Consider the following 24421-nt stretch of genomic DNA (forward strand, 5'->3'; position numbering starts at 1 on the left):
GAAATATTGCCAGAGAGTTGTGTAGATCCAGTCTTGTTGCTCGGACCTGTGCTAGACTTCTGTGACCCACCACTGTAGCTACTAGGTGGTGCTGCAACTGGAGGAGTCCAGCTGGAGGCCATATCTGGAGAACCTGACACACAAAACATTCAACCTACAGTCATCTATTTGCTTCTTCCAAATTTAGTTTCATATGCAAGATGACATAACAGATGACGTTTCAAGTTTAAGAACTGCAGATCACAACTTGTAAACCATCAACAATTTGATAATACAATGGAAGAATTGGTTTAAAATTTTATATGTGGCCATGAATTGTAGAAAATAAATAAAATAATGAGCCTCATCTAGATACAACACAGGGGACAGCTTTTGACTGTGTGTTTTATGATCTGAATATATGTGTATGCTATTCCCACATGTGGTTTCCACATACTTACATAATGGCAGCTGTGTATATTTGAAACTGTGCCATCTAAAGACTATAAAGATGTAATCACATTCACTGGTTTAACATGGAAAGAAGGGAATGAAAAGGAAGACTGGACTGAAGGATGGAGAGACAAAATAAATGACTCCCTACTTAATTGCAATGGGCTTTCCCCACTAGAACATTATTGCAGCTGAAGATATCGTAAGCTTATTTTAGAGAGAAATGTGAAGATTTATGATGGGTGACAAGTCTACTTATGGGATATTGTCATGTGAAAGGACACCTTTTCAAATTTGTATTAACCAACAATCCCACCTGTGAAATGTGCCTGGAGAAAGACGAATCATCCTCACATGTCCTAGTGAGTCTACAGCTTGAGATTATGTCACCTGCAACAGCACTGTAATGTGTATACCCACTGCTAGGCAATGGCTGGGTAAACATGTCTTTGCAACAATAGAGGAAGCAGTGTTTTCTATGTGGCCCGTGAAACACATTCTGACACATGACACTTGTTTCCTGTATGTCTATGCTGTGTCTATATAAGGGGTCAGTTTAAAGGAACACAACATATTAGAGAATTGGAATTGGGAGTTCAGAAGCTGTAGGAGTACAGAACCGTAGTCGGAGCCTCCAGAATTGGCAAGAGCAGAATTAGATTATGCCAAGAAGGTGTCACGTGTGAGTTGAAGTGAGACTGTGATAAATCCATTGCCAGGATACGACTAGTGAAGGCTAAGAATCCTAGTGCGTGTACAATGGTGAACTGAAATTGCGTAGAACAGCGATAGCGCTATAACTGCCTCTAGTCCCAAAATGTGTAAAGGTACTAGTGTCAGTAAACCCGGTCATCCAATCCAGAACCCACTATTATTAGTCACGGGACCCCAGACATGTGACAGTACTTTATGAAACCAGGTTACTACCAAGATGCCCCTGTAAATATGACACTACACTTTGTTTGAAGCGTAAAACTGTTTAGGGGTTGAAAAGGTAGGAACGCACAAGAGATCACTGATGGCCATTGTGCAAGAACCAGTTAATGACCACCCCTTATTTATTCACTCGTTCCTTCGTGCATCATAACAGAACTCTCAGTATTGTAGACACTGAACGATTGGATGATGGTGAACAATGAATGAGGAAGAAAGTCGAAGGAAGGTGTCATGACCTAATTTAGGAATCCAAACCAAATTTGCCTGGAGAAACTCAGGAAAGCTACAAAAAGATTTTGTTAGGACAGTTGGTTTCCCAGCTGCGATTCACCTCCCAAATAAACACTGGAAGCATTACCAGTTCAGCTGACTTCACAGAAGACTCTGAAGAATGTTCATTCATTCTATGAAAATATTAAGGATGATAACAAGAAACAAACTTATTTTATCTGTATGAAACAAGATAATAACAAAGATTTTAATTTTGCGTTTACCTGCTGGGTGATAGGTACCAATGACACCACATGTGTTTGGTGAGGTGGGCCACCAAGATCTTAGCCTGGCGTTGATCTCAGGGAACTGAGGTCTNATTTTGGAAACTGGACTGTCTCCATCCTCAGGTAAAAGCCTACTCTCAGCTGGGCCCATTCAATAGAGGTAGTCCCAGATCGGGTCCAGAGATAGGGGCCAGCTCTATTGATTAGACCCAACACAGTAGGCTTTTACCTTAGGATGGAGACAGAATCCAGTATCCAAAACATCATTTTTAAATAAAAAAGAGGGCAATGGACAATGTTCAAAAAGTCATAATTGTAATATTCACACATACTAATATTTAAATTAATAAAACAACTCCTACTTCTGTTTGATAGATTTGAAGTTTTGTTAAATAAAGCCCTAAAAAGAATGAAATGAACCCTTTGTGCTGTTTTTTTGGAAGGCCAGCTATCTGGCTTTCGAAAGGTATTAAAATTCTCAACGCAATTAAATTACCTGTGAAACTCAGTAAGTCAAGACTTGGGCGGTAGCCCCCAGGCCTTTTGTTATAACCGCAGGCTACATAAATTATAAATATATCAATGGTTATATTCCTTATATGAAGTTGGATGATAAATGAGAAAGAATTTGTAAAATTACAACACTTTGAACACCTGCAAAACATTCCCAAAGGAGCAAAATGAAGATTTGAGTTGCATGGCAAAGTGCACTGTATCAGTGTCAGTAACATATAGTGGACGTGCAAAATGTCTGTTGTATAAAAGAGGGTCGACAGGAGTTCTCAGGGAGATGGAAGGAAGTGGCCACAAACAATATTAAGGAACTACACTACAATATGTGGTTGTAGGGACTGAGAAATCCTGTGAAAAGTGACAGTTCGTACAGCTCCAGCTGCCACTGCAAGAGACACAGACTAAGGATTACAGCCTGTATATTCCTGAACAAGTTCGGTATCAGTGTTTAACTACTACTTAAAAATAATGAAGACAGAGTAAGAAATGAGGCTATCAGAGTGGTGACCATAAAAATTGGTACGTGCTGGGATGTGATGCCATGCTTTCTGGTATAAGTTTACGAATATTTTGGAGGAACACACTACCTCAATTTTCAGGGTCAAAGATTGCAAATGGCACTTACTTTAGACCCTGAAGATGGAAGCGGTACATTCCTTTAAAATATCAGTAAACTACTAAAAAATGACAGCACCAAATTCCAGAACACATTACCCTTCAAAGACAAAAGGAGTTTAACAGCCTTACATTCTTTAATCATTCTGAATGTTCTTAAAGATCTTCAGTGGCAAAATCTACATGATGAAGGAACAGCACACTGGGTTCTAAGTGCATTAAAGTCAACCAATACTTTTTTAGATCACACATCAACTCACTTGCAAACCATAGCTATAGATCTCCCATAGAACAACTCCATAGCTCCATACATCTGACTCCGTTGTAAACTTGCCATAAAGAATGGATTCAGGTGGCATCCACCTCACAGGTAGTAATGATTTGGACTGAACCCTGCATTAGAAACATTCACATTCAATTCACATATTACAGGCTGAATAATGAGTTAACCTTTGTACAAATATGTTTTTGGACATTATCCATTGTCTTGTCTCTATCTAAAAACCATTCTCTTTATTATTTTTTCAAAACACAATGTTTTGGAGACTGGATTCTGTCGCCACTTGACCTGGAGATAGAGACTTGCTCTATTCATTGGGCCCAACTGAGGTTTTACCTAAAGATGGAGACAGGATCCAGTCTCTGAAACACTGTGCTTTGAAAAATAAACAGGACTTTTTTAGATAAAGACACATGATAGGTGATGCCCAAAAACATAATATTTGTACTAATGTACCATCATCACAAACTTTAAGATCTTATTTAGTTGAGTATTTGATTCACTATTGTCCACCTCTGTGGTCTAGTGGTCAGAGTTCCTGACTAGATATCCAGAGGTTCTGGGTTCAATTCCCAGAGCTACCAGGTTTTCTGAGAAGTAGTGGGTCTGGAAAGGGGCACACACAGCCTCGTGAGAATAATTGAGGAGCTATTTCAGGGAAATAGTGGCTATGGTCCAGAAAACTGAGATTAACGGCCGTGGGGATCTATTGCGATGACCACGCGGCACCCTCTATCTGCTAAAGTTGGCAGTAACTTCACCGACAAGCGGCTGTCACTTGGTTGGTATAGTTCGCTTGCAGACTACAGGCCATGAAGTTTGTTTGTTTGTTTGTTTGTTTGTTTTTTAATCACTAAGAGTTCAGATGCAGCCTTCACATCTTGCTTCTTCCNCTTGATTCTTCCTAATACAGGATACAACAGTTTTGTAATGGCTTTATAGATTATTTAACATCTAAAAGTTCTTGCTTTACAGCTAGGCTAATAAAAGAGGCAATAATATTGAAAACTATGCCAAATTCTGTATGCTTACTATTTGCTGCTCACTCACAAATTCAGTCCACATTCCACCCATTATTTGATGCATATGCACATGTGAGAATAAATTTGTTTACTTGTATGAAAAGTTTCACCATGTAACCATCTACACATAATCACATTCAGAACTTCCTGTAATAAGGAGTAACTTGCATTTTTGAGAAAACTGTGATTTTTTTGGAGGGGAGGGTACATTTGACATGCGCCTTTTGGAGACTGAATGGTCTTACTCACTGGGCACTAACTTGTGAATATGAATAAATTCTTGATAACTATTATGAAAATTTCTTTGTCACCTGTTTCGAAAAAGTTAAATACAATAAAAAAAAAGTAAAGGTATTCCTGTAACAGGCAGTGGAGGCTCATAGGGTTGTGAGATGTTGAGGCTCCCACATTTTCTAGACAATCAGCTCACACATGGCGGTGGGGTTGTCAGCCTTACGTGTCGACCGCCCTTTACCCCCAGGAATATACCTAGTACTCATTTCTGTTAGAGGCTGAGTCAACCCCAGGGCCATGGTGCGGCTGGAAGGATTAGGTCAATTGAAAAAATCCACCTCATTGGGATTCAATCCTGCTACCTTCCGGCTTGTAATATATTGCCTCAACCAACTACGCTACCACATGGCCCCCAAGTTAAATACAATACCTGTAATAATCTGAGGAATAGACATCTCTTGAAAGTCCAAAGTCTGATATCTTAACAGTAAGATTATCACCGACCAAGCAGTTCCTCGCTGCCAGGTCTCTATGCACATAGTGGTGACCAGACAGATATTCCATCCCTGTAACAACACAAAGAATTATCATCACTTCCAGCCCAGCTTTAGTGCTTAAACTCTTTAGTGTAGTTTGGGCATAGCACGACCAAGAATTGGTAGTAAATGTTTGAGAATGGGAGGCAGAGAAGTCAAAGGAGCTTGGACTGTCTGTAACAATGAATGAAGAGATGGCAATACCTTTCCTTGGTCTTACTTACTTACTTACTCATGGAGCTCAGCCGCCAATTCTGCAGCTACTCAAGAATTTCCCAGCATTTTATGGAACCCGAAGGTTCATTACCGTGTTCACAAGAGCCCTCCACTGGTCCCTATCCTGAGCCAGATCTATCCAATCCATACCATACCATCCTATCTCTCTCAGATCCACTCTAATACTGTCCACCCACCTACGCCTTGGTCTTCCCTGTGGTCTCTTTCCTTCTGGCTTTCTCACCAATATCCTATATGCAGTCCTCGTCTCCCCCATTCGTGCTTCATGACCTGCCCACCTCATCCTCCTTGAACCTTTCCTTGTCTACTGGAAAGAATTCTGCTCTTCCAATTCATGTCGATCTGCTTCAAAAATCTTCACAGTTTTTGTAAAATAATTATCACTGAAGGTACTAACAAAATTGCGATATACAAAAAGAATTTTGCTTACCTGCAGCAATTTGAAGTGCAATATGAAGAAACTCGGGCTGTTCAAGAACATGAACATTGCCATCATCACTACAGGCAGATCCGTCTGAACGGGGAGAGTGGCACATGAGAAACTCATGGAGGTCACCCTGACAAAAACACATCAGAAAAGCATTGCAGAAATTACAAAAACTGAAGCTAAAAATCAATCAGAACAAGTTCAGTGGACATTAGACTTAAGGCATACCTGTGTCATGTACTCAAACAACATGCAGAGAGGCTCCCCTTTCATGACTACACCCAGAAGACAGACAATGTTTGGATGGCGCAGATCAGTCATAAGTTCGACTTCACGTCTGAAGTCAGCCTGAGTCTTAGGAGTGGCGTTTTCCTTGAGTGCCTTGATGGCTACCAAGAGTGGTGCTTCACCTGCCACGCCTGTGTTCACTTCACCCTTATACACCTTTCCTGTAGTAGAAAACACAATTGCACAATAAAAACCACTTACCCTACTTTTATCACCACAGTTTCTCTTCTTGCACAGAAATGAAGGATGAAACTACAATTCTGGAACCTTTAGACTACAGACATATCTACATATACTAAAATACAAAAGTAAACGGCAGCAGACATTGTCTCTATTCATATCCCTCCACTGGCACTGAATCCCCAACATAACAAATTGTGCAAGTTGTTTGGTGAGGCCAACATAACAGTAACTCTGGTGATCTGTCCCTCTAGGGATTATAACAATGCTGCAATTACAGAACCTATCTCTGCTATGTACTGGCAATATACTGAATTATGGACCGATTTTTTTAAGTGGCTGTGAATGAAAATAAAGTACACTCCTGCATGAGTTACAGTACACAAAACTGTGGGGGAAAATTAGATCAATCTCCCTTCTCCACTATCCAGGTGACACAAGGTTACTTTACTGTATTTATAATACTTTTTTTTCAATGGCTCTTCCAGCTGACTCAGGGCCCAAGCCTCTTATTTAGTTCCAAAATCATTTTTCAGACAGTAGGATTCCTTGGACGAGGGATCAGCCCATTACATGGCTGCTACCTACACACAGGTCAATATAAACACAGAATAAATGCATACACACACCAAACATCCATACCCTGAGTGGGATTCAAACCCATGATCCCAGCGTTCGAGGGAGTGAAGACAGTTCATGCCTTAAACAATGCGGCTATTGTAACCGGCATTTATAATAATGTGGTATATTTGCTCTATGCAGGAACTGTTGAGCCTCAGGGCATTCGTGCAATGGGAGAGTTGCAGATTGTATCGGCATGTTGCTAGGCGACAATTCTGTGAATGCTTGGATTGCGCAACAGGAAGTGCAAGTGACATCACATATCCCCACTCATCCCGTTACTACGCAATGCTCGGTAAACACCCCTCCCTGTTAGGCGTTGATGTCACGCAATAGTAGGGCGTCTATTGCTAGGCAATGTGTGGGTAGACATACCCGACAACAATACCTGATATCTGTTGCTGAGCAGCAATGTGTTTTCTACGTGGTCTGTGCCGAGCCTATAGACGGAAAAGTGAACACTATTCAGGCAGTATTGAGGATGCAGTATTTGGAGAGTGTTGGGAGTACTTGGGAGTTCGTAGAAGACCTGTGAAGATTTCAGGGTGATGGATCACCTTAACTATGTGCATGCAACAGTGGATTATAAGGTGTATGTAAATCAGTGACAGCTCTGTATCTGAGGGTAACTAAAGAGTGTGTGTAATCAAGCTGTTAATAAATCCAATCATCTGAACCAGAACCTGTCATTTCGTCATGCGTACCCTTCTACACGTAACAATACATAAACAATATAATAAAGGTAAGGTAAAGGTGTTCCTGTGCTTAACTAATTAAGCACTACGCCATCAAGTATGGAGGAGTGGATGTATAGATCTACATTTTCTTGACCTCGGCATTAGCTGGAGGTGAGTGGTTAGTTTAATGTCCTGGCCAGTATACTGCTGGGGAAAGAGCCCCCAATACACATTATAGGAGGTTGGTGGACCCCAGAGCCAGTCTGGACAAAATAATATGGAAATTAAATTCCTAGCTCCCTTTATAAGACTTCCTTTTATACCGTATGTCCAAAAAGTATCCGACTTTATTTTTTGCCGCAGTAAGTAATGGCCAGAGGGGCGGGGAAACTGAGCGTAGTGGTAGAAGGGACTTTCATGCTCATGCTTGATTTTTTGCTGACTCGCAACACTGCCGGATGCGTCTGTGGCTGCCAGATAGCAAAGTGGTGTAACATGTGTTCGTCGCATTCTCGTTTCACTCAAGATGACAGAATGCCTGGAGCAGCGATACTGCATTAAGTTTTGTCAGAAACTTGGGGATACCCAAGCGGAAACAATTCACAAAATTCAGCAGGCTTTCGGTGATGATGCAATGGGAGTCACTCAAATAAAAGAGTGGTTCAACCGCTTTAAACATGGCCGTATGTCGGCAGACAGTGAGCAGCGTTCCAGGAGACAGTCAACAAGCCGAAATGCTGATGTCATTGAAAAAGTGAGGACACTGACGATGGAGGACTGTCGTGTGGCCATCCGTGAAGTTGCTGATGAGGTTGGGATCAGCAGAGGTTCCACAAACACAACTTTAACTGAGGATTTGGGCATGCGAAGAGTAGCGGCAAATTTATGCCCAAGCTGCTTTCGCCGGAGCAGCAACAACTCTGCCTTGAGGTCACGCAGGACATGCTTGAGTGCACCAACAGTCATCCTGAGTTCCTGAAGACTGTGATCACTGGTGACAAGTCATGGGTGTACAGATATGACCCGGAAACCAAGGTCCAGGCATCACAATGGAAGCATCCAACATCCCCGAGGCCCAAAAGAGCACAACAGGTTTGGAGCAATGTGAAGGTGATACTGACTGTTTTTTTCAATTACCAGGGTGTTGTGCATCATGAGTACGCACCACTAGGCCAGACTGTCAATAAGGAGCACTACCAAGAAGTCCTCCGCCATCTTCATGATGCAGTTCGGCGCAAGAGACCTGGCAGCTGCATCATGACAATGCCCCAGCTCATTCATCACACCTGATCCAGGGTTTCCTGGCCAAGCACGGCATTCCGCAGGTTCGCCAGGCTCCCTACTCTGCTGACAAGGCTCCTTGTGATTTCTGGCTGTTCCCGAGATTGAACACACCACTAAAAGGCTGCCATTTTGACAGACACGAGGACATCATACAGAACGCAACGGCGCAGCTGCACGCCATTCCATTCCAAAAGAAGCCTTCCAGAATTGCTTCCAGAGATGGAAGGACCGCTGGGCTAAGTGTGTTTGGAGTCACAAGGGGCCTACTTTGAAGGTGATTAGGTATTGTAACCACCTGGATACAGAACTATGTTTTCTGGCCCAAGGTCGGATACTTTTGGACAGAGTAGTATATATGACATGCATAGCCAGTCAATTAATTCAGATTCATTTCTCTTCATTAATGGCAGTGCAAATCACTGTGCCAACTTACCAAATGCCCCTTCTCCTAATTCCTGAAGAAACCTGACACTGGACAGTGGGTACTCTCTTGCTCGAACAATGCCACTTGAACGCTCCCCCTTCCCACCAGTATTGCCACTAGCTGGGAGCAATGAATTCATTTCCATCAACTGGCTGTTGCCACCTGAGAATGGAGAGTTCTTGCTGCTACCTTTGGATGGAGATGACACACGTGCTGCTTTGAATGCAGATACCTTAAAAAAAAGTTTGCATACATGATACAAACTATATGCAGATTTAAGACATAAGTTATGTTGGTATTTCTTGCATTGGAGGGTTACTATTTTCAACAATTGTAGAACAGGTGGTTAGTGTCATGTAACAGCTGAGACATATTCATATAAAACTAGATTACTTTCCTTCCCAATCAGTAAGGTACTATTACCATGGATTAAGGCTCCATAATGATATATCACCATCACCACCATCAGTAATTCTACAGATATCTGACCAGAAAGAGAGCAAAATTAAGCAGAATTCAGCAGTTCATAGGAAAACAGGCTAGCAATTTCTCCATTATCACTGATAATTTACAGTTTTATACAAGACTGGCAGGGCACGCGGTAGAGTAGTTGGTTGAGGGGCTATGCTACAAGCCGGAAGGTCGCGGGTTCACATCCCAATGAGGTCACTGGATTTTTTTTAATTCACCTAATTCTTCCAGCTGCACTATGGTCTTGGGGTTGACTCAGCCTCTAACAGAAACGAGTACCAGGAATATTCTTGGGGGTATAGGGCGGCCGGCACATAAGGCTGACAAATTTGCCACCATCTATGAGCCAACTGTCTAAATAATGTGGGACCCTCAACGTCTCAGAACCCTATGGGCCTCCATGGCCTGTTACGGGGACAGCTTTACTTTTTTTTTTTACTTACAAGAGTGACAGAAGTGTCACTCTTGTCCTATCTGACCTCTTACACTACCACTATTTTTTTGTTTTTATTCGCATAGTGGGGGGTGAGTCCAGCTGGGTCAACTCGGCACATCAGCCACTGTTTTGGCCTGCCCCAGGTGATTATGATGATGGAGAATTTGGTGGAATAAAGATTGGTAAGGGAAACCAAAGTACTCGGAGAAAACCTGCCCCAGCACCACTTTGTCCACCACAAATCCCACTTGACCAGGCCTGGGCTCGAACCTGGGCCACCGCGATGGGAAGCCAGCAACTAACCGCTTGAGCTATGGTGCGGCCCTTACGTTCCTACCAAATCTGATTTATATTTTGCTTGTACTCATGCTGCATTTTGTATTAAATGAGACTCGTTACATTCCACATCCCAAATCTCATCTCCATTCTCCATTGTTTGGATTGTTCCAAAGCAACGTTCAAATGCAGAATTTCATAACAAACTGTTTCTTTTCTTTATTTTTCAAGAGCTGTTAGCCCCAAGCCCCAGCAAACAATATTTATTTTTTCTCTGAAATCATATTCCTGAAATTACAGTACACAGAATGCTATTATACTATTAGCTAGCCATTGGCCACACTTTATTTCAGCTGACTATGTATAAATATGTTAACATTATGAAAATACTGTCATGCAGACAGACCTAGAAAGAAAAGGCTGTACAAGAGATGTGGTTTAAAAAAATTATCAGTAAAATTTTTCTACTTCATATAAGTTCACAGCAGCTGATAAAATCGTACTCAGACACTTCAACATAACAATGTAACAGCTTTCTGGGAGCGTTCAGATATTTTTAAAACAGTGCAAATTGAACTACATTTTAAGAATTTTTATAGAAATAATTAAGTTCTTTGATATAATTATATTATATAATGTAATGTGATATATCACTTCATATTTCACTTACTTAATGACTAAACCCACTTAATTGTCAATTTGCTAAGGTATCATTAACAATGATCACAATAAATCAATGTGAATACGCATATAGAGATACCTTAGAGGTGTGGTTCAACCACCTTTGTATTCAAAGCAGGGCCTGTTTTGTGAAGGTTAAGATGGTACCTGTAAGATCTGCAGTTACTGGTGACTGCCACGGCCATCACAGAGAACAGAAACTGAGGTAACCAATAACATGAAAAATATTCAGGACTGTGGCAGAACAACTCATGAATTATTATTTCTATTTAGTTCCATCTATCCAGTCCACACACACAGACAGACACACACACAAACAAAAACACAACATTTTATTGCCATCAATTCGCATACAATTTATACAGCCAAAGTGTAATATATTTAAAGCTTCAGAAGTGATAATTTTTTGTTGCACTTGGGTAATTTTTATTTCATTTTACAATTACCTGCAAGGTGCACCCATCAATGATTTTTCCAAAACTCTTTCATTCACATGATATAAACATACAATTAATATCAAGAAATATGAAAACTGGAAGAACCACTATTCAGGTGTTATCTAAAGATATACTATGGCTAATCAAAAGCAAGTTTTTAAAAAAAAATCAAGAGTGTCACTAATTTAGACTGAGAGGAACATACACAGACTACACTTCTAACTAAATGAATAAGTTACAGCATCAGCTCGGCCAGATGAAGAAGCAACAATATTACTGACAAGCATCCTCATACTTAGAAGCGATGAGATTTTGTTTGTAGCTAAAAAAGTAAATGTATCCCTGTAACACGCCGTGGAGGCCCATGGGGGTTGTGAGATGTTGAGATTCCCACATTTTCTAGACCATCGGCTCATAGATGGCAGCAAGGATGTCAGCCCTATGCACCAGCCACCCTTTAACCCCAAGAATATTCCTTTTACTCATTTTTGTTAGAGGCTGAGTCGACCCCAGGGCTGGAAGGATTAGGTCAATTGAAAAAATCCAATGACCTCATCGGGATTTGAACCCGCGACCTTCCAGCCTGTAGCATAGTGCCTCAACCATGTTACTGCATGCCCCCTTTTGTTTGTAACTATAAATTGTAATGCATGAAATCTGAATAAAATTTCAAATACATCAAATAAAAATGTGTAAATGAAACTTAATATCAAGCATAAAGCACAAGTCTGATGACTAATCAGATGCTGCTGATGTATCTTTGGGATGTTATTTCACAAAGTATCATCTTTGAAATTCAAATTCTCATTCTGTTTGAAGTTCACAATTTATTTCACACACACTATAATATACATAAATGCATAGAAAGTACGTACCGATTGAATTTATGTTGGGCAACAAAAAAAAAAGAAGGTCAATATTGTTCAATCCTAATTTACAGTGACTGTGTCACGTGTTCAACATGTAAGAGCTTAAATAACTTGCACAGTTAGAAGAATAAGAACAAGGATGACTACATGAATGCAGCATCACTAAACAAACTGTGAATTCAGACTAAGTAAAGTACACTGTTAAGTCCTAAACGATATTGTAATCAGCTGACTAAAAATACAACGTTTACATATGTAACATCAATTTCGTCATACCTTATTAGCAGGCCCATTGAATTGTCTATTGATGCTATTTGCTCCTGCAGATTTTCGCCGCCTGTAGCAGCACCAATAGGCAATCAGAACAATGAGGAGGAACGCCAAAACAGTAGAGGACACAGTAACATAGAGCCACAGACTGTCCACTGCAAACAATAACATGACATATAATTGTAAATGTTAATCGCAAGTCTTACGTTGCAACCACACAGCAGAAAATCCACTATACAGAGTGTGCCAGGAGGAATGTGCCAGACTTCGGGAGGGTGTTCCTTATGTTAAAGTATGCCGATATAACACAAAACACCTATGTCCAAAGTTGAACAGTTAGAGAGATAATGGCCAAAGAAGTGTGAAACTTTGACAAGTGTTACACACTTGTTGATTACCAAATACATATTAAAACTGGCAGGAATATGTGGTTTCTGTAATGTTAATAATGTACGTAACATCAAACTAACTTGTGACATGAAGCCAATAAATTGAACTACAAAAAACTTGCATGCCATGTCAAAGTTGTTGTTAAGAGTTCCAAGCACTATACATGACAAATGAATGGCAAGCACTGACGTAACATTGCGGACTGCCTGTTCTGGTATGCGAGTGTATGGGGCTAATGTGAGCTATCATCACCACACTCAAGGCAAACACAGATAAGACTTGTCAGCTGATAGGTACAGTGCGTGGACCTGCCAGAAGACCACACTTTTCTCGGGCCATTATCTCCGTAACTGTTCAACTTTGGACATAGGTATTTTGGGTTTTATCAGCATAGTTTAACATAAGGAACACCCTCCTGAAGTCTGGCACATTCCTCCTGGGCCACCCTGTATAACTTTCAGTTTCTTTATTGGTATTATGGCGTGTAACACAATTCTGTCATTGATACAAACAATGGGTCACCTAGAAAGTGATGCCTCTAATAATTCTTTTACTGTTGCAATAATGTTTTACTGAGTTGCTGCCTAGCAACAATAGGGGGTTATACATACAGATGCACAGACTGATGGAAGGGATTTATGAAGTAAGCCACTGAGATGGACTCAGGTGCCATGAAATACATACAAAGTTTCATGAAGACTTGTCCAGGCATTTGAAAGTTAATAGGGGGTGATATACAGATATAATGGTGATCACATACACTTACTTTATTTTTTCAAAATAAGGAAAATAGGCTAAAAACGAAAGAACACATATAATTTTTATATTCCATGTCTGTGTGAGAATACAATTTCAGTGATCCTTAATTTCTGCAAAGCAAATTAAAATACACTAAATAAATTTCTAGTTAGAACAAACCCTGCACATTAATCCATGAGTCAGCTAAATTCTTTTTGTTTTTCTGTTAAACTATAAATTTATGTTATCTAAACATAAAATTGTCAATAAAAGAACTGTAGGACTTATATAACCTGTGCAACAGCAAAGCATGCCTTTCATGACTACATCATTACAACAAAATAAATTACGCCCTCAATTATCTTTGGCCTGCCACGGCAAAAGGCCACTGAATGTCACGATATCTCAACGTTGTCATGAAGCATTTAAAGAACTTCACACTGTTGATAAATAATCTATGTTAGTATTCAGTAAAAGTTTCTGTCATTCTTGTACAAAAGTTCCACCATAAATGTCTATCTCAAGTTTTTCATGCCCCGACACTTACCACATTTTGGAATATCGCATTTCTCTCTCTGGTTATACTCTGTATAACACCATGGCTTATCTTCCATCTCTCCTGGATTTCGGCAGAAGTTGTGACCCCCTGCAAGCTCAGGATAATCTGAAGTCTTAACATAGAATTGGTGGCTCCATGGTGTGCACTTGTTGCGAGACAATGTCATGTGTGCTGTTCCTCTGTATGACTGGCCCATTCCAGTATAACAGACTTCATCTGTTTCAGAAGATGTAAATAAAAATGAGAATGGAACAGATGTGCATTGTAAGAATCTTTTCTCATGTAAAACCACACACCTGTGCACATGCACACAAATACACGCATGCGCGCGCATACACACACAGGGTCTAAATAAATATATGTTACAATGCTCTGTGGTAGATAGATGGGTTCAATCTGATCATATTTTGTTAATACACCCATGACCGGAAACGTTTTGTTTACGCACTAGGGCCTCTGAAATGTGAAGGATGCCCTTACCTCATACCTTTGCCTCTCACAGGTGAAATTTACCTGACATTTCTCCAAGAGACCTTACTGAGCTGCTGGAAGTGGTGTCTTTGGAAAGACCGTCATGAAATGTGGTTCCAGCATGATGGAGCCCGACACACTTCACTAATGTCATCCGTGAGTATTTGGATGAAACCTTTGGCAACAGATGGATTGGACATGAGGGCCCAATAACCTGCACCCTCTCACTCCTCTGACTTTACTCCACTGGATTTCTTTCTTTGGGGATATATGCAAAGCCTGGTGTCTGACACTCCAGTGGAGACCAAACATCTGAGACTTCAGCAGAGACAAAACACAATCTTGTGGCAAGCATTGCAGTATCAGCTGGAACCATCCAGGAAATGCCGGGAATCTTTCAAAGTTTTCAGCATAACATAACCAGGCAGTACAAATCATTCAATGAAGTCGGCGGCCGCCATTTTGAGCAACTATTATGATGCAAAACAATGATACATCCCCTAAAACTTATGCATCCTCCTGGAAACTTTTGTGACTCTTGGTGCAAAAAGAAAGCATTTCCGAACATGGACGTATTAAAAAAATCATCAGATTGAACCCATCTATCTACCACAGACCACTGTATCATATATTTATTTACACCCTGTACATGCACCTAGACATGCACATGTGAGTGATAGTGCACAAGCACGCACACACCCCTTAGGAAGTCCCCACATTAATAGAGGCATGAAATACATATCTGCTGGATGGCTCTAGTAATGGTTATAAAATTAAGAAAAAGATGACAGTCAAAGATCCAAACCTCATGTGACAAATAAACTGTCGGTACACAGCAATGGGTTGGTTGCCTGACCAAAAAAGTTGGGAACCTCTGATCTACCTGGTTCAACATTTTCAGGTCTTGGGATCCCAAGTTTGAGACAATTATCACTGTCTGGAGATGCAACTGCAGGAAGGTCCCCACACTCTGGCAACGCCAATTGCTGACCAATCAAGGGGTGTCTCTTCGCAATAGCATATTCCATACGGCAGATTTCATTCTCCAAGATTTCGCAATCATCACGACAAATCCTACGGGGCTCTCTTGATGCTGCTTTAGACCAGTGTTCAGACGAGCCAGTTGGGTCAACATCTTCTTCACGACAAAGTGGAAAAGTAGAGTAACACAGGGACGGTACTGCAAAAGACTCACAACTTGGAGAGAGATCCCTGAAAATATAACAAAATATTTTAAATTAACCAAAAATGCATTTAACAACTCTTATGCCAATCTTCTACTACAGTAATTTACAGACAATGTTTACGACGTGCAAACTAGGTATCATGTCCCTTCTCTGCAACTATAAGTAAGGAACTCTAAAGTTCTCTATGATATAATGGCAGTAAAAATACAAGAAATTACTATGAATATACAGCAATAATTTCCTAAATAACTTCCTTGTCTGAAATCAAATATAATTTTACTCTTTCCCTTGTGTAATGCAGAATAATGTAAGGAATTTACTGGCAGCAAGAGGGCTCTGCCTATTCTACTGTAGTGGAATACAGCTGTAACAAAATTCAACGCTCCTTGTTCTACAAGCGCAATACCTACCTTTGTCATAAGCAGGGTCACACAGTATGATTTGTATCTAGGCTACAGATTCTTACATGCTAAACAAATTAGAAAATATTTATCTTCAAGGTGCCTTGAAAATAAAAAAATGTGCTTACACACAAAGTGAAACCTGGATTTTACATTTCTCAAGCATTTAAAATGAGTGTAAAATAAGAAAATGAAAATTTATGTAGCTATTAAAATTTAATAAAAAAGGTAAAAATAAGGTAAAGCTATTCCTGTTAAGAGGCTGTGAAGGCCTATAGGGTTGTGAGACTTCGAGACTCCCACATTTTCTCTAGGCAAGTGGCTCACAGATAGCAGTAAGGTTGTCAGCCTTACACGCTGGCTGCCCTTTACCCCCGGGAAGATTCCTGGTATTTCTTTTCTGTCAGAGACTGAGTCAATCCCAGGGCCATAGCGCAACTGGAAGGATTAGGTAAACTGTAAAAATTCACCTCATTGGGGCTTGAACCCACAACCTTCTAGCTTGTAACATAGTACCTTAACCAACTACGCTACTGCGTGCCCCACTGAAATGAAATACCCTAAACTAATACTGCATTACATTAAAAGTGTAACTAGTTCACTGCTTCCAGCTGCACTTACCATTTGTTAAACAAAACTTAATGCTAATGAAGCCTACCTGGAATGGTCGATGACCATGAATGCAGCAGCCAGTTTTTCTTCAAGCAACCTCTGTGTCATTCTTGCAGGAACAAAGACGGTTTTGTTGCCAACAAAATTGAAACACTTTGAACCTCGGTACACCTGCATATGAAGAATTTGTGAAAAATAGTTTCATTCTTCTCCACAAGACCTTATGCTTTTCAAATAAGTTACGATTAGGTTAACCTACAGCATACATCTAGAGTACAACTGTCCAACTGGTCACTCCCTCCCTGTTTGTAACTATAATTTCACAATTATGTTATAGGATAATAGGTTCATTTTGATTCAACATAGTTCTCTTGTGAGGGACTCACTTCCTCAGCTTGGGACAAGACTGAGAATTTTATCTGTTTGATCAATTTATTTTTTCGGTAATCACAATTTTTAACACTAGCTGCTTATTAACAGTGTGCTGTGGACTACTTATCCCTAAGGATATCAGGCCCAATTTCAAAGAAATATTTTCATAAATCTTTCAATTTCACTTGCTCACTCATGGAGCTGAGCCCTTCTCAAGAAGCTACCAACTGTGCAGCTACTCAAGAATTTCCCAGCATTTTACAGAATCTGAAGGTTCATTATCGTGTTCACAAGAGTCCTACGCTGGTCCCTATCCTGAGACAGCTCAATCCAATCCATACCATCCCATCCTACCTCTCTAAGATCCATTTTAACACTTTGCAGACCGGCGATTTAAATATTTAAATCACCCTGGGGACCGGCATTTTTAACATACTACCCTAACTTGTGCACTGTTCACTTTAAAAATTAATATAAAATCTCCTAATTGATTTTTTGAACTTAAATTTTTGGAGAACACTTACCAATGCTTGGGTGTGATATATCTGGAAACATTCCCCTTTGTGAAGTGGCATTACAGAGAACTTGCAAATGTAGACATACTTCTTTTTGGTGAACTGTGCAAACATGGCATTGCCTAGAAGTATTCTTCCCCTTGGAATGTTCACTCTTCACAATTTTCATGAGGGTATTTTTCCGCATATCACTCGAGGGTCGCCCTGGGGGTCCACATGAGGCCTTCGTGGGGTGGGAGTTGATGGGCCAGGTCATACTAAGTCTTTGTGTGACCCTGGTTCTGCCGCCACCATCTGGACTGTAGCCAAGGCCTTTGCCACATTCATCAGAAATGCTTTGTATTCCAAATTTGAATCAGAGTTTTTGCTGTCCCCGCAATGTAACTACGCGCAATGTTATTACCTGCATTATCGTCGGAGCTACCGTCACTTTTACTGTCTGTGGCCACAATTCTGTGTTGTCTCCCATCACTGTCACTGTCTGAATGACAATTAATCCATTACTAAGCGTCTCAAAAGGCAGGTCAGCTAGGTCTTCGGAGGAGAATTTGTCTTTGATCCATTCTCCCCATAAGCTACTGGCTGATACACATAGCTTGAAGAAGGCAAAGCATTTTCCTTTATAGTCAGTTAAGTAAACAGCGAGGTCAAGTTACTGACTGCTAACTAAACATTCCAGAGTCTTATCACGCATCTGCAGACGGTTGCGTGCAATGTAGGTGGGGCCAGAGCGATGTATAGTGTGTTGCAACTTATCGTGTTTTAAAAACCTGTTAACACGCGAATGGTCCGCCAAGTTTAAAAGCGAAAACCTTTTAAAGGGTGTGCAGTCCGCAAAGTGTTAATATTGTTCACCCACCTACGTCTTGGTCTTCCCAGTGGTCTATTTCCTTCTGGCTTTCCCACCAATATTCTATATGCATTCCTCTTTTCCCCCATTTGTGCTACATGCCCTCCAAACCTCATTGTCCTTGACTTGATCATTCTATTTATACTTGGAGAAGAGTACAAGTTATGAAGCTCCTCATTATGCAGTTTTCTCCAACCTCCTGTCACTTCATCTCTCTTCAGTCCAAATATTCTCCTAAGCACCCTGTTCTCAGACAAGTCTATGTTCCTCCCTTAATGTCAGAGACCAAGTTTCACACCCATATAGAACCACAGGCAAAATTATAATTTTGTATATTCTAATTTGTATGTTTTTGGGCGACAAGACAAAAGGTTCTGGACTGAATGGTAGCAAGCATTAACCGAGTTCAATCTCCTCTTAATTTCCTCATGAATCAGGTTTTGATCTGTTATCGTTGTTCCCAAATATCTGAACTGTGCCACATTTTCAAAACATCTGTTCCTTATCTTCATGTCATGATTTTGCCCTGCATTTTAGCAATGAGACAGCAACATATACTTAGTTTTCTCTGTGTTTACTTCTAGACCAACCTCTTTACTTGTGTCAATTAAAGTTTGTGTGTTTTCCTTTATATCTACATTATCACCCAGTAAATTCACATCATCAGCATAGGCCAACAGCTGAAGTGTCCCATTTAATTTCAGTCCCACCTGGTTTCCTTCCTAATGGAATATTCTAAAGCAAAGTTGAAAAGGAGTGGTGATAAAGCATCTCCTTGTTTTAGACCATTCTGGATAGGAAATTTATCGGACAAATGTTTACCTACACGGACTTTACTATAAGTTTCATTTAAACACATTTTAATCAACCTAACTAAATTCAAATTTTTGGAACTTTTGGATTGCACTATGTATATCTATAAAGTGAATGGGGGAGCATGAGTGGCATCAGAGAGAGAGAGAGTTTGACTACCCAAATTTGATTGCTAAATGATAATATCCATACCAGTACTGGTTAAGGGTATTGAGTTAATGTAATTGTATTATAATTGCTTATTGTCTGTAAGTTCTATCAAATTAAACCAGTTCCCATTTCATACATCAAATTATAATTATAACATTTATATTATACAAAATAAAAGAATGACATTTTAAATTAAGTTCCCTGAGTTACACCATTTCGTTCTGTTACCTAGAGATTAACTGGATGCCTGTCCCTTTCCAGTGAAAATTGTACAAGTGTGTCATGGTGTACTGATCACTTAATAACATTTCTTTTGATGCCATAACTTGTGAACTTTTACATCACACATCTTATAACTTTTATTGTATACATGAGTGAAGGTAACAATGTTAGTTTACTCCATGTTTAACAGAGTTCAACTGTGTAGGCTGTATTGGTATTTCTGTTTAAGAAAGTATGCTTTTTAGATTATGTTTACACTAATAGCATCATTAAATAAATCATAAATAAAGAAGTAATTCACCATGGTTGGATACACACAAACAATGCTAAAAGCTGACTTCAGTTAGCATGTGGCCAGTATCCTGACTTTGCTGGTACATCAGCTGGAAAACAGGTCACATACATGTCAGTAGCCCAACATGTCATATTAATATCACACTACTCTACTGTATATACAGGGTTATTCAAAAAGAATGAACCGATTTTATTACGCAATATTTTATTAAAGGAAAGTAATACAAAACTCCAACCAAGTCACAAGTATTCTACTCACAATCAACTTTTATTTCCTGTCTTACAAGTGTTTAATGTGGCCACAACCTGCAGCACGGGCAACATCAATGCGATAGGAGAATTCCTCCAGGCGCGTATCAGCATACCACGATGAACTGAATTAATCGCTGTTGTTATTCGATGTTTAAGGTCATCGAGGTTGGTGGGTAGCGGTGGAACATAAACGTGATCTTTTACATATCCCCACAAGAAGTAATCACACACGGTGAGGTCTGGGGATCTCGCAGGCCAAGCACAAAGAGCAAGGTCTTGGGCCCCCTTCCGACCAATCCATCGCTGGGCCACTTTTTCATTTATAAAAGCTCTGACCATCAGGTGCAAATGGGGCGGTGCTCCATCTTGTTAAAAAACGAAGTCATGCAAATCTGCTTGCAGTGAAGTGAGGGCCAGTTTTGGAGCATATCGAGATAGGTTTGTCCTATAACGGTGTTTCCTTCAAAGAAAAAGGGACCATAAACCTTGTCCTGAGACACAGCACAGAAGACGTTCACCTTAGGGGAATCTCTTTTGTGCTCAGTTGTTTCATGTGGGTGCTCTGTTCCCAAAATATGCACATTGTGACGATTGACTGTGCCGCTCAAGTGAAAAATCACTTCATCACTAAAAATTAAACGTGAAATGAAGGTTTCATCTCCCATCATCTCCAGCATCGAATCGCAAATTTCCATCCGCTTCCTTTTGTCGTCATTGGTAAGTGCCTGAACGAGCTGCAGTCTGTATGGTTCCAAATGTAGACGTACTGTTAGGACATGCCATACAGTGGATTGAGGGACTGCAAGCTCACAGCTAGCTTGATTTGTTGACTTCCGTAGGCTCCTCTCAAACGCAGCACGGATTCTCGCCACTTGTTCCTACGAGACTCATGGTCGTCCTGGACTTTTTCCTTTACACAGACACCCACTCTCTTGAAACTGTCGAAACCACCGTCGAATGTTCTTAAGACAGGGCGGATTAATGCCAAATCGCCTTCGAAAAGCACGCTGCACCATGACAACCGAATTTGTTTTCGCGAACTTGAGAATGCAGAACGCCTTTTGCTGAGGAATCGCCATTCCGGGGGTAAACGAACAACTGAACGTTGCTGGAAGAACGACGTGACTTCAGTGCCCCTGTGACAGCCATTCACAACTTAGATAACTCCTCTTTCAAATGGTCACTGACTCATTCCATGACGATGCTTGAGAACTGAAGCAATGCGTCATGAAATCGGTTCATTCTTTTTGAATAACCCTGTATTTCATGTGTTCTCTTGAAAACTGCCCTCATAAAAAAAAAGTATTATGTGCTTTTGTTAGTCAACCACCAACCTGACAAAATCCCGCATTTTCTGACACATCAGTATTATCTGCGCCTGGTGAGGCAACAGTATCTGTTGAGCTGCCATAACCTCCTATTCCTGGTTGTAAACTATGTCCTGGCTGGAAAGTGTGAGGTCCTGAAGGAGGTGATAAGATAGGACCCAAACCACTGTTACCATGTGGGGGTGATCTGCCCAAATTCACATCAGCATTACCAGCCCTGAAAAACAAATATTGCTTCTTTGCAGTCTGTTGTGCAGAAATCAGCATTTCTTTAAAGCACTTGTGCAGACTACCATGTGACAATTACACATAATTAGTTTACATTGATATATTTGGTTTTTCGACTTTATCCATCATCCTGGTTTTTTCTAAAAGAAGGGTAAATACTGGGTCCATACCGGTTGTACAAGTAGTTGCTATAGGATGCTATAGGATACTATAGGATATAGATACTATATCCTGGTAAACCAGGACGATGGATAAAGTCCAAAAACCCAATATATCAATGTGTTATACACCATCGTAAGAATCCTATAGTAACTACTAGAATTACTTTACAGTCAATATCAAAAGGCAGTTAAACATCAGAACAGTTTTAGCCACACAGGAGTCATGACAACAAAATAAATAAAAGTACACATGTGTTAGTTACTTGAGGACAATGAAATATTTCTGTACTTGAAAAATGGATGCTGATGAAGATGCAAAAAAGATCTTAGAACTAACAGTAACTACCTCTACAGTTAGATTGTGATCCTTTAATATTTTATTTTATAGTACTAGAGTATAAGACGAAGGTAATCATGTACTTTAAATAAACGTAGCTGAATTGCATATACTGTCACATGAAGTAACTATGCTTTGGGTTCCCATCAGAAATGGATTTATTGGACACTACTTCCTCTTATCTGCAACTGTTTACAAGTATTGGCAATTGCCTATCTAATTCCTCTTGCCCTATCACTTTCTCATCTAAAATAATTAAGAATTAGTGTCTTTAGTTTTTATAAGAAATAAGAACAAAGAAGAGGAAAGAATTATCGTTAACATAAATTTGTTGTTACTGATTTTGGACTCCACATTTTGGATGCCCCGTGAGCCCCCCACAGTAACCATACTGTAAACATATAATTTTCTTTGTGGGCTGTTAGATTTTCTAAAACTATAATTAAGAAAATACACGGCTGGATTAATATAAACCCCAAACCCATTTTAAAATTAATTTAGAAAACTGTATCTTCAATTCTGGAATATCGTGCGCTTCATAAATACGGGCTGCAGTACACATAATTTTTAGAAAATTCGTAAATGAATTTATTTCAGCCTCCAGCCTTCTAAAAGATCGCAAAATATAACGTTAAAAGTAAGACGAGGTTAGAAACGTATAACACCTTTGTATTCCACTTCATAATCTCTATTTACTACTAACACCGCTGCAATATGACTTTAAACAATTCGCGGTTCGGCTCTTAAATACCCCCTAATTAAGAATCTACCATCTTGGACACCAAATTGCTGTCACTTTAAATATAAACAATCCCTTTGCATACTCTGTGCCATTCGTTTCGGGCTCCTCTTGATCGCCGATCACGAGCACAATAAATAACAAGGCAAAATAAATTACATACAAGCACTTCATGTTATTACTACATACGCATTACTATACACTTCTGAAGCCAGCGAAACCAACACATGGACAACAATTTCCATTATCGACAAACGGAACGGAAGAAATTATGGCCTATCAGCCATCGAAGTCGGCACAGTTTACTCAACGCCATTTTCCCGCGAAATGAAAATGTTTACCGTTAGGTGGGGTACAGCTACACTAGGTACACTAGGGTGAAACGCAACGTGCAGAAGCGACATATAAAATCCAGTCGCTACAATTACTAATTACATGTACCATTTAAATTATTCATAGAAGATGTCGCTAGTGGCGAAGACCCGCGCCCATCTGAATCAGTCTCAAAACGTCTTATTTATTTTTCTGAAGCAGTCAAAAAGCAGGGTCGAAGAACAAGCCAAGCAGAGCTTTGCTTGCTACCTTCTTCGCGCTGGTTTGTTGCTTGACTTATTCTTCGACCCTGCAGATGGAGACGACAATTTCCTCCGAACCGTCAGTTGACTTTCAACGGACTGCACGTCGTTATACCCAAAATATAGAAATTTCATATTACCACTGTGGGAAGCTAAAACCTTGCATATATTTCATTGTTTACCCAATTTCAGCTTTCCTAAATCCTTACGACTATTAAGCTTTTTTCCGAATGATACAGTTTTCAAAATGGTCCTGTTCATTTCAGTATGGGAGTTTTGGGTTTATCTAGTTAAAGGATGTTTGTACGTTTTAAACGAACTGTCGAACAACTTTCTCTTCATATAAATGAGTAATGCCCATCCTGGTTAAATAATTTCATATAGCGCATTATAGTCATCCGTGCCCACGGTGTTGTGGGTTGTAGAAATCTGAATCTAGAAAGCCACCTGTATCCATTCCACGAAAAAAAAAAAGTTCAAACAGAACCTCTGTTTTTATACCACGCAATTAATAATTATATCTGCGGGTATTCTGCCGACTAATCCTCCCAGCCTTACTATGACCCTGGGGACAATTACGCCTC

At 40.1% G+C, this 24421-nt stretch overlaps 2 protein-coding genes across 2 annotated transcripts in view; one reads left to right on the top strand and one right to left on the bottom strand.

Moving 5' to 3' along the window:
- LOC111872021 overlaps positions 1-7140 on the top strand; it is a 21158-nt gene extending 14018 nt beyond the window's left edge. Inside the window, exon 2 of the mRNA XM_023865627.2 lies at positions 6960-7140. The gene's annotated coding sequence lies outside the window, so the exon portion shown is untranslated. The remainder of the gene's footprint in view (positions 1-6959) is intronic.
- The window catches only part of LOC111868683 (inactive tyrosine-protein kinase transmembrane receptor ROR1), a gene marked incomplete in the record, with an annotated part of 251479 nt that overhangs the window by 2729 nt on the left and 224329 nt on the right, over positions 1-24421 (bottom strand). Inside the window, 10 exon segments of the mRNA XM_033753148.1 lie at positions 3262-3386; positions 4960-5095; positions 5733-5859; positions 5958-6178; positions 9213-9435; positions 12650-12798; positions 14319-14546; positions 15685-16013; positions 17048-17172; positions 21804-22014. Of these exon segments, the coding sequence (XP_033609039.1) occupies positions 3262-3386; positions 4960-5095; positions 5733-5859; positions 5958-6178; positions 9213-9435; positions 12650-12798; positions 14319-14546; positions 15685-16013; positions 17048-17172; positions 21804-22014 (1874 nt within the window).

The sequence above is a fragment of the Cryptotermes secundus genome, unplaced genomic scaffold, assembly GCF_002891405.2.
Source record: "Cryptotermes secundus unplaced genomic scaffold, Csec_1.0 scaffold112, whole genome shotgun sequence".
NCBI classification, from domain to species: domain Eukaryota; kingdom Metazoa; phylum Arthropoda; class Insecta; order Blattodea; family Kalotermitidae; genus Cryptotermes; species Cryptotermes secundus.